The 11585-nt window shown below is 40.0% G+C and overlaps 1 protein-coding gene across 1 annotated transcript; it reads left to right on the forward strand.

Moving 5' to 3' along the window:
• Window positions 1-410: 410 nt before the first annotated feature.
• On the forward strand, window positions 411-11577 carry LOC127633502 (leucine-rich glioma-inactivated protein 1-like). The gene is made up of 8 exons (XM_052112658.1): window positions 411-883; window positions 1627-1698; window positions 2545-2616; window positions 2709-2780; window positions 3179-3250; window positions 3345-3514; window positions 8936-9100; window positions 10184-11577. Exons 1-8 carry the CDS (start codon window positions 693-695, stop codon window positions 10999-11001), a joined length of 1632 nt encoding a protein of 543 aa, XP_051968618.1. The 5' UTR covers window positions 411-692; the 3' UTR covers window positions 11002-11577.
• Window positions 11578-11585: the final 8 nt, after the last annotated feature.

The following is an 11585-nucleotide window of genomic DNA, read 5'->3' on the forward strand; positions in this document are numbered from 1 at the left end:
AGAATATTACGTAACACATTATAACATTTATTTTCATTATATAATTAATAAAATATTAATATTTGATATAAAATAATATTATAGCCTATAATATATTAAAATTATTATTTCATTAGTAGTGTATAATAAAGAACATGTTTGATTAAAAATGCTGTTTATCAAAAACAACAGCACATCATCGCCGTTTGCCTGTGTTCGAGGGGCGCAGGTGCATCTCCCCAAAGCCTCATGAATATTCTCACTATACTTATTCATGATTTGGGCTCATGCGTATTCACAGTAATAACACCATTGGATACCAGCTGCTGGTAAAGAATGATGCAAAAGAGGGATTCTCCTAGGATCTGAAGGAATTGTTTGATCCTTTATATCCGCGTCGCCAAGGAAAATATCTCACATACGAGTTTTTTTTTTTTTTTTTTTTTCAGGAATCACTTTTGATATTTTTTGTCTTATTTAGCGATACATTTTGGTTAACTATCACAATCTTAGTGTTGCTAAGAGAACATTTCACCCCGTTGGATATTTTCATCGTAGCAGAACGAATCGCTTGGATGTGCGCCTGAGACATTGAGACACAGACATTCATAAACACAGACCCAACTGAAGAGAGCTGACCAGAAGAGACCACCACTTATTACCACCCAAAAGACTAAAGCACTCCACGGTACTCAGGAATACACCAGGACAGAATGGGATATGCGAACAGAAGCATAAGAGGATACACTTTTCTGCTTTGGGTTGCCGCCGTATTGTTGTTAGTGGAAAGCAAAAAAGGCAGACAGCACAAATGCCCCCCTGGATGCACGTGTACCAAAGATAACGCCTTGTGTGAAAATGTGCGATCTGTGCCACACAGCTATCCTCCTGATGTCGTCTCACTGTAAGTGTCCTGCCAGAGTTTAAATTCATATACAGTTAGTGAGCAAATTACTGATGAGTGTTGTTGAAATAGACATTCAAAAGGACATCCCTCATGTCTATGCATGTAGATACGAATAGTTGTTGCTGAATGTTGTGTAGTCTTTGTACAGTACATGCCTGTAAATATTAGCTAATGTGTAGAACGTCTAATCTTTGTAGCCTATATGCATGCAAAGATTAAAGTATATACAGTATAAGTCTATGAATATATTGACTTTGGATATGCATATGAGGATTAATGTATAAGTCTTTGAATATAATCTTTGTATATGCATGTAAACATTAAAGTATACAATGTATTATCTTTTAATATGCATGCAAACAATAATATATATAAGTATTTGAATATATTGCATAATCTTTGCATAAGTATATATAGATAATTGTATTTATAAGACTTTAAACATTATGTATAATCTTTGTATATTCATGCAGAGATAAATGTATATACAAGTCTCTAAATGTATTACATTACATTTGTTTATGCATATAATAATTTATGCATACATCAATACTTGTATATTTTCTATAATCTTTGTAAATGCATAAAAAGTATTTGTATATAGGCTATTGTATGATCTTTTTATATAAAGATGAATGTATTTGGAGGAAGAATATCATATAAATATGACTGTATGTATATTATAATCTTGCAATCCTATATCCAGTGCACATGTACTTTATACTCATTTTTATTTACAGATCATTTGTGAAGTCTGGATTCAGTGAGATTGCAGGAGGAAGCTTTCTCCACACACCATCCCTACAGCTTCTGTGAGTTCCTATTAATGTTGTGCATTCTTGTATTGTGGGTTCTTTATAAGGACGAAGTGATCAACATTTTAAGTGGTTGAATGTTTGTTCTTAGCAATTACAGCCCGGCCCCCTTCAGAGACAGGCATTTTGGGGACATTCTTCACCGTGTCTAATTTCTCAAAGCCCTTAAATTGGTGTGAATATTATGCAATGCAGCTGCTCTGTCAGGGACATGGCCCTGTCCTCGTGATAAGCAAATGAGAAGATCTCGGTTTAAATAGCACCATATCTGTTTTATAATATTACTCAGACACTTAGCGTACATTTAGAACACATAAAATCTTAGAAATTAACATGAAAAATGCTTGAAGGCAATAGATGAGTTACTACACAAATGTAAACACTCACAGAAATGCACATTTCCATTAGCAGTCTTGCACCCAATGTTACTGTACTGTATAGGTCTGATTGCGCAATATCGTGCAACTGAGAATGCATGGGAGCAATGTATGTTGGCGCACTGAGAAAAGTATGTGACAAATACCAGTCTCTGATTGGGTATAAAGGGGTCTTTCAAATCAGAAAAGCATCCAAAGAGACCAACAAGAACGCTATTGTTATATTTTCTTGTTCAGGTTACAATTGATTGTTCAATTATTTTTGGAGGAGATATTTTCCTTAAATGTAGTTAGGCTTTTGGGTAAATACTGATTGAATTATTTTTGTATGAGTGAAAAAAAATATTTTTGGTCACCTTGTGTTAGTTATTTTTGTAGGGTTTTGTGTATATTAATGTAACATTACATAATATTCAGAGATGCAAAATGCTAAACTGATGTTTTTTTTTTTTCCACTACCTGCCAGATTGTTTACAGCCAATTCTTTTGACTTTATCGATGAAGATGCTTTCCAAGGTCTGCCACATCTGGAGTATCTGTGAGTTTGATTTGATATATTTTCTTCGATACTACCATCATCGCTCAAAATGATGTCATGCAAGAGAGTCTAAAACAAATACTTCATTCCAGGTTTATTGAAAACAACAAAATCGAGTCGATTTCACCCCATTCATTTAGAGGTTTAAAATCTCTCATACACCTGTGAGTACATCAGAGATTTATGAATTATTAAATACAGATGAATAAATGTATTGCAGTAGAAATGTACACAATGTAATAGAGGATACCAGGGCTAGCTGTCACACTTTTGACTCCAGTGAATATTTCTATGTTTTTTAACGAAATACACCTTGACTATTGTTACCTTAAAGTCTTGTCCAAATTATTCAAATTCATTTTTTTATTTTTGAAACCAACATACCAACAAAACCATTCTTAGAGAAAAAAAGCATTTGTATAATTGGACTTTTGACTCAAAACCTAGTTACTGAGATATAGACCTTTTTTGCTTTGGCTAGTGACAACCAGCACCTGTCTGCCCTCTATATCTTTAATTCTGACATTATGCTACTAAAACATTTTGTTTTACTCTTTGTTAGGAGTCTTGCCTACAATAATCTTGAGACATTGCCCAAAGATATTTTCAAAGGAATGGATGCTTTAACAAAAGTGTATGTATTTCACCTCTTAATTTCAATATATCTTGTATAAATGTACTGTACAGTATATATGGACAGAGTAATTTAAAAAAATCTATCTGTACAGGGATCTCAGAGGAAATATGTTCAGCTGTGACTGTAAGCTGAAGTGGCTGGTGGAGTGGATGTATAGCACCAATGCAACAGTGGACCAGCTACACTGCAGTGGGCCTCCACCCTATCAAGGGAAGAAGATAAACGACCTAGTGCCTCAGTCTTTTGACTGCATTACAGCAGGTAATTCTGCACTGGACAATCCTAGTAATTAAACAAAGGCAAAAAAAGTCTTTTTGGCAACTACCTCCAAAAGTTAGAAACAAAATGGGGGCCCCTATCAGAGACCACACCAAATGGAACACCATGGATCCGAAAGACATGGTCCACGACAGTAACCACCATACCACAGGCTGAAGGGAGCTTTGGGAGTGGGATAAAATGAGCCGCCTTTGACAACCTGTCCACCACCGTCATAACATGACAGTATTGCCATGGTAAAGTGCCCAGTGGGCCTGCCTAGAATTGAGTCTCTTGGCTGCCTTGATATATTCAAAATATTTGTGATCAGTCCACACCAAGAATGGTCCCTCATCCAGTGGCGCCACACCTCAAAGGTGAGCTTCACAGCAAGCAACTCACGATCGCCAACATTGTAATTCCGTACTGCCGATGACAGGCTGTGCGTAAAAAAGCAAAGGGGTATAACTTGCCATCCTTACATGAGCACTGGGAGAGAACCGCATCCATGCCCACATCTGATGTGTCGACCTCCACCACAAACTGGGGTGCCGGATCAGGAGTAATAAGGATGGGCATGGAGGAAAAACGGGTTTTGAGTGCTTCAAATTCACACTGAGCATGGTTTGACCAGGCAAATTTGATCTTGGTGGAGGTCAGAATCGTGAGAGGGGCAGCTATTTAGCTCTAATTTGAAGATGAACCACCGGTAGAAATTGCCGAAGTTGCCGATGTCCGATGTCCGGAAGTCATCTTCCACACATCACTCTCCCTGATCCTCACAAGATGGTACGCATTGCGAAGGTCTAACTTCGTGAAGACGGTTGCCCCCTGCAGAAACTCGAATGCATCAGAGGCAATGGTTACCTGTTCTTGACAGTGATGTCATTCTGCCCCCGATAATCGATTCAGGGGTGCAAAGAACTGTCATGAACCTGAAATGATTAGAGGATATTATCGACAACGTCGACAATAAAAAATTGTCGACAAAATCTTTGGTTGTCGAATAGTCGTTTGATCTCATTTAACATAACAAGTGATCACATTAAATTGTAATGATGGCATGCAAAAGCAGAATTGCAGTTTGCCCAAGACTGAGGAGAGGATGAATTACACAACTCACAGTCCAGATGCACTCTAATCTTTCCAAACAGCTTCAGGTGATGTAGATCCCAAAGTACGAGGGAATTATAAAAAAAATACAAAAAAAAGGACATTCAGAAGCACTATCGTTATTAAATAAGCGGAGCCGGAGCTCTTTAAAGGAAACACCCTGATATTACATCTTAAATGCAGTTATAGTAAATGGGTTATAACTTTATTAAAGTTCAAATAATACGGAATGTAAATAATGGCTCCCTTAGTCCCCTTACTGTGAAAAAAAACTTGAAAACAAATTTTTTTGCAGTGAATTTCTTTTTCTGAATTAAACATAATAAAACGTTTTTTTCCCCCCGTTAATTCAGTGAATGTCTTTTAGAGATATTTTTAAAAGACGATTTTGTCCTCTTTATTGTTTGTAAGCACATTTAATACAACCTTTTAAGCTGAATAATCGGTTAAGAGCTAACTATTCATCTTTGCAATTATCGGTGAATAGTCGAATAATCGTTCTAATAATCGTTAGATTAATAGATTATCAAAATAATAGTTAGTTGTAGCCCTATCGTACGGGTGGTACATAGGAAGAAATGCAGCCCGGGTCCTGCTGAAGACTGTCCCTGTAAGGTCTGCCGGAATTTCAGGCAGATCTACTAGCTCTGCCTGAAACAGAGGAAGGCACAGGAGACAGAGCTGATCCCAGACAGCAGGAGGAGCAAAAAGTACTCCAAACTATAACAGAGTTGCCAGCCCAATTAAAGTGCAGATTGTGTTTCATCAGCCATGGGTGTCCCAAAACCACCCGGGTGGAGAAAGCAGTCCAAAGCAGATAAAACGCAATCATCTCCTCATGGGTGCCTGAAATTCTCAGACACACCGGGAACGTAGCCTTGGAGATCTTGCTAAGAGGAGAGCCACTGAGATTGCTAATGGTGATAGGAGGGTCCACAGGAACTACCGGAACTCCCCACATGGCCACCAACTCCGCATCCAGGAAATTTCCCTCAGTTCTAGAATCAATGAGTGCCAACACCTGGTGGGCAGTAGCATCCCAGTGGATAATGTCTGGAAGAACAGTGTGAAACATAGGGGGCTGGTCCGTATGAGTCCCGCTCACCAGTATCCCCCTTGTAACTGGTGAGCGTCGGCTTTACTGGCTTTTACTTTTCGCTGTTCCCTTTCCTTCTTAGACAGAGAAGCTCTGCCCAGCTGCATGGGTTCAGGACCTGAAACAGTATCTGGCAGAGGTTGAAATGAGGAGGCAGATGGACATGCTCTGGAACTACAATACTCGTAGGCAGCGACGATGAGAGAGCAATTGTTGAAAGCTTGGGTAAATCAAGGGAATAAATTCATTGTCTCTGATAATCCATCTAGAAAAATGTCCCACTGAACTCTTTCGTTCCAGCTGCTGGAAGCTGCAAGGATCCGAATCTCTATGGAATAGTCAGAAATAGAGTTGTTTCCTTGCCATAATTTCATCAGCAAATGAGCTGCTTCCCTACTGTGTGCGGTTCGATCGAACACCTTCTTGAGTTCTGCAGATAATACCCAGAAAGACCGGTTTGGAGGGTGATCACATTGGCAACCTTAGCAGCATCAGAAGGGAAGGAGGAGGGTTGAAGGGAAAAAAATCAAAGAACATCGGGAGAAAAATTACCTATAACTCTAAGGTTCTCTGTTGTACGGAGCCGGTGGATTTAGACGGGGCTCCAGCGCAAGGTGGGAAACCGAACTGGGTGGTGGTGTGGCTGATGTAGACTGCTCTGCCTAAAGAAAGCCCAAACACTGTGCCCAAACACAAAACAAAGACAAGCACACAAACACACAGATTGCAGCCAGATTAGTCCAGAGTCCTGACATTCGCAGCAGTTTCCTGGTGAAAATAGCACAAGAGGCGCTACAACAACAGTGTGCTTTATTCCCTGTCACACAACTCACAAGAACAATGGCTGATTATGACTTTATAAAGACGTATTTTTCGCTCTGTTACTGGATTTAGTCTGGCTCCTGTGGAGGGGTGGAAACTGAACTGGGTGGTGGTGTGTCCGAGGTAGACTGCTCTGCCTCAGCCAGAATGCAGTGTTGTTGAACAGCTGGGCCGTCAAGGCCTCCAAAGCTCTTTTGGAAGCATCCATCTGTTCAGTGTGTCATCCCAGTAGCATTCCCTGCTGGGTAAGAGCAGTTCTCAATGAAATATTATCCTCTGGGTCCATTTTCTGTTAGCGAGCTGTAGAGAGAGTCAAGTACCCAAAAAACGACCTCTGTGGCTGGAAGCACTGGTAGTGACTGAGAAATGCCCTGTGTGGCTGGGAACACTGGGAGCGACTGGAGAATGGCCTCCATGGCCTGAAATGTTGGCAGCGACTGGGGAACAGATGCCTTATTCGGCTTCCTTCTCCTCCTCCTCTGGACGGTTGGAATCAATGCAGTGGGAATGGCCGCCACCTCCTGCCGGTCAGCTGCAGCCTCCTCCACCTCCTGGCGATCAGCAGCGGCCTCCTCCACCCCGTGGCGGTCAGCAGGGGGCCTGCAGCTGACCCGTTCTTCCTCCTCCTTCTCCGTTTACGGGTCATGGGAAGACTGGGGATTGGGCTTTTGTGGGTGGGACGATGGGATGGTCTGCCTGGGGAAATCCCTCCTGGGATGGGAGTGCAGAATCCCTGCACTCTTAAAGGCGGTCTTACATAGTCCCAAAAGGCCAAATGCCCCAGCTTCTTCATCTCGCCCTGAATGAGAGATTGAACAAGGCAGATGTTATAACCCTCTTTAAGATCCGTCTCATCATAGTCCAGCTCGTCTGCAATCAAAAACCCACATGGAAAGTCTTTCACGTCAGTTCCCCTCTGACGGACATTGCGAATGTGCACGTTCTGAATCACGTGCTGACAAATTTAAAAGTAAATTATTTAAAAGTCAAGAGAAGGAAGGACCAAAATGCAGGTAAGCAGAATTAAACAAATAAAATACAAATCAAAACTCTCATGAGGGAGAAGAATAAACAACCAAAAACAAAACAGACCAACTGGAGAAGAAAACAGACTGAACACACTGACAGAGTTGCAACACAGCAAAACAATCCAACAAAGACAATACAACAAATTTGAGAATAGATAGCAGCTGGTAATTGGAGGCAGGTGCTGCTGGTGACGAGCTGGGTGGAGAAACAATCAGTCGTCCTGGCAACAGAGCTTACATTCTCCACTTGGCACCTGCAAAACACAAGAGGGAGAGAGAGAGAAACAAAGACACACACACCAACACACAATAAGACAGACAGAAGGGACGGTCCAGCCCAGATTGTGACAGGGTAGAATACCTCTGAAATGTAATCTGATACTGATTACAAATCACAACTCAAATTTGAATCAGTAAGGTAATCTTTTAGATTACACTTTTTAGGTTTTATCCATTTAATCTGGTTATTTTTGGATTACCTTTGGATTAATTATTGCAGGTTTTAATGAAATTCACATATTAAAGCTGAGGTATGTAACTTTTTCAATGTTAAAACACTTTCTCCTATACCATGCGCTGACCACTATATGTACTGTAGTCCGTTCGTAGGTACATTTTCTTGAAAACTATAAACTCTGTGTCTCTGTGGTGCTTTAAAAATTCCTTCTTTTTTTGAGGTTTTTTCAGGCTGACACAACAACTCTGACTCAAGCAATGGCGTGAGTTGGCGGCGGGACTATTTGTTTGTTTGATCAAAAGCAGGCAGGGGTCTATTTGGAAAGCTGTTTGAATTATTTTATTTTTTTGCAATTCCATTTAGTGGGCAAGGGCCGCAGAAATTACACATTTCAGCTTTAAGTACCAATTTGCACTCTTTTTTATTAAACATTAATAAATGTGAAATAAAATCTATTTGTTATTGGTCAGTCCCTGAGTAGGCACATTTAAAAAAGAAATGTAATCTTATTATAAGTACTTGATTTTTGTAATCTGATTACTTCAACCAGATTACATATAGTCCATTACTACCCAACATTGGTAAACCATTTGCTACTTGCTAGCCACAGGCAAGTGGAATTATGGGAAGGGTACATTATCATTATATGGGGCATTAAATTGGAAAAATTGGATATACACCTGTCTGTAAATTTAAGAACTCGCACAAGGTAGAACCACAATTTCAGTTGCTGATAATCTCAAAATGGCTGAATATCAGATAATTAATTGTCCTGGCTGATAGATCAGTCTGTTTCTAGCCTCAGAGTGAACAAACATGGACTAAAAGCCACAAAACGTTAATTTAATGGGCTCTTTGTATTAATGAATGACCACCATGCTCGACTAACCATTGCCTGTTTGTTGCAGAGTTTGCTTTAAAGACGACCCTTACATTTGAGTCAATATCTGTGGAGGCCTTTACATTTGGGAATGATCAGTATGTTGTATATGCCCAGCCCTTCTCTGGAAAATGCAGCTTCATGGAATGGGACCATGTCAACATGGAGTTCAGAGCCTATGACACCATAGAGAGTGAGTGAGCAATCCAAACCTATCTCCAAGTGCAAGAACTGCAGAGCCACAAAAACTGATAGAACAGTCACATTTTAAGGGTGATGCATAAGCCATTTGAAGGCTGATTTACCAAAAAAGTGCAAGAGTGTCTTTGTTTGAGAATCCAGTCTAACCCAACATGAGTTTGGGGCAGGATTATTTGTTTTTTTGACCAATGGCAGATGTGGGGTGTGTTCAGGAAACCTGTTTGAAATGTCATGAATTTTGAAATTCCATTTGGAGATGCTTGTGGTGTAGCAGTGATACACTTCAGCTTTAACAAAAAACATTAAAATTCCCGCTATCAGATGATACAGGCTACGTCCACACTAATGCATGTTTGTTTGAAAACTTTTTCTCTACGTTTTGGCCTTCCATCGACACTGAGACTGCATTTTTGACAGCAAAAACTGAGCTTTTCGAAAAAGCTCTGCCAAGTGGATAAATATGAAAACACCGGCTTCACATTGTAGTGTGGACTGGGAAAATGGAGACATAGAGCTAATTCACGTGAGCAGCATCTTTGATTTTTAATGGGAATGACCTTCAGTCTCTTCAATGGACTGCACTGAACTTTAAAATGTTTTTGGATCGTTCCGCAGATATATAACATTGATAAAATATCTGTCCAAGAACATTCAGAACACAAAGTACTCCAGACAACATTAGTTGTGGAAAATCAGACGTGATCTAGGACATTTAAACAGCTTTATACCATTCTTGCCATTAAAGAGACAGTAAGTCTATCCCTCACAGACATTCCCATTAAAAATGAAAGCTGTGGAACACCAGAATAATGGCATTTTAGATCGTACATGGAGTACACAGTAAGGGGACTAAGGGGACGTTTTCATATGTTTCAGTTTGGACGAGCAGCTTTTGAAATCTTTCGAAAACGGCAGTGTGGACGGAGAGTTTTTCGAAAATGAAAATGTTGTATTGAAATTTATCCAGATTAATGTGGACGTAGCCACAGATTCCAAAGCAATATATTTCTGTTATTATGGTGTATTCTACAATCAAATCATTTCTGTAACCTAGAATTTGTTCCTATCTCTTCAGGCACTTCCACTGTAGTGTGCAAGCCAATGGTCATCGATAACCACCTTTTCATCATTGTTGCTCAACTTTTTGGTGGCTCTCACATTTATAAATTGGACAGCTCTGCGAACAAATTTATCAAAATCCAGGATATTGACATTCTGAAAATCAGAAAGCCTAATGACATAGAGACTTTCATGGTTGATGGTGAGTTTTTCTTCGTGATAGCAGACAGCTCGAAGGCTGGCTCAACCACCGTGTACAAATGGAACGGCAATGGATTCTACTCGCACCAGTCCCTCCATCCATGGTATCGGGACACTGACATAGAGTACTTGGATATCACCGGCAAACCCCATCTTATTTTGTCTAGCAGCTCCCAGAGGCCTGTCATATACCAGTGGAGCAAGAGCCACAAGCAGTTTGACCGCCGGACGGACATTCCAGAAATGGAAGACGTCTATGCCGTCAAACACTTCAAGGTGAAGGGGGAGCTGTTTATCTGTCTGACACGCTTCATTGGCGACTCCAAGGTGATGAAGTGGGATGGCTCAATGTTCACGGAGATACAGACAATGCCCTCGCGGGGTTCCATGGTGTTTCAGCCCGTCTCCATTGGCAACTGGCAGTACGCCATCCTAGGCAGCGACTACTCGCTAACCCAGGTCTATCAGTGGGACACCAAGAAGAGCCAGTTTGTGCACTTCCAGGCGCTCAATGTCCAGGCGCCGAGGGCATTTTCGCTAGTGTCCATTGATAACAGAGAGTTCTTGTTGTCTTCTAGCTTTAAAGGGAAGACACAGATTTATGAGCACTTGATGATTGACCTGAGCAGTTAGGATGTGAATTTAAAACACAGAGAACCAGAAATGTACACACACATACACAAGCCTGTTGTGAAACTACAAGCATGATTTAGCCTAGCGCGTAAAATAATAGTAATTCCACATGAATGCCTCTCTAGAAACACCCTTTGTGTCTTTTTCTGTTATCACCATCTGTTCTGCACTTTTCATTTTTCTTCTTTTAGCTCAATAGCTAAACAAAAGCTATTGATAATGTATTCTCTGCTGTTATGTGCTTACTGAATTGTCACTAAAGAGGTAATACGGAAACAACAAAGGTTAAAAAAGTAAACTGTTGTCGCAATAACTAACTGCCATAAAAACTGTTTACACTTTTACAGTAATGTATAAAGCTATTTTTACTTTTTCTTTTTTTAAACAAATGGGATCACTTAAATGACATTACTCACATTGTTTGTGATAGATTTTACATGTGTTTTTAACCATAATTGTATTGAATAATGCAATAAGCTTAGATTTAGCCCAGAACATTTTGAGGAAAAGTAACTGTGGGAAGGAAGGTTAGTTGTTTCCTAGTACTTGTTTGTTTCTTTGTTAGATCTAATAAAACCTATAAG

The sequence above is a fragment of the Xyrauchen texanus genome, chromosome 40, assembly GCF_025860055.1.
Source record: "Xyrauchen texanus isolate HMW12.3.18 chromosome 40, RBS_HiC_50CHRs, whole genome shotgun sequence".
Classification (NCBI taxonomy): Eukaryota; Metazoa; Chordata; class Actinopteri; order Cypriniformes; family Catostomidae; genus Xyrauchen; species Xyrauchen texanus.

Bases quoted from the DNA above. Each gene is read 5' to 3' on its own strand.
- LOC127633502 (XM_052112658.1), top strand. From the start codon at position 693: ATGGGATATGCGAACAGAAGCATAAGAGGATACACTTTTCTGCTTTGG. The intron at 2,781-3,178 runs GTGAGTACATCA...ACTCTTTGTTAG, and splicing joins TTAAAATCTCTCATACACCT to GAGTCTTGCCTACAATAATC. The intron at 3,515-8,935 runs GTAATTCTGCAC...TGTTTGTTGCAG, and splicing joins TTTTGACTGCATTACAGCAG to AGTTTGCTTTAAAGACGACC.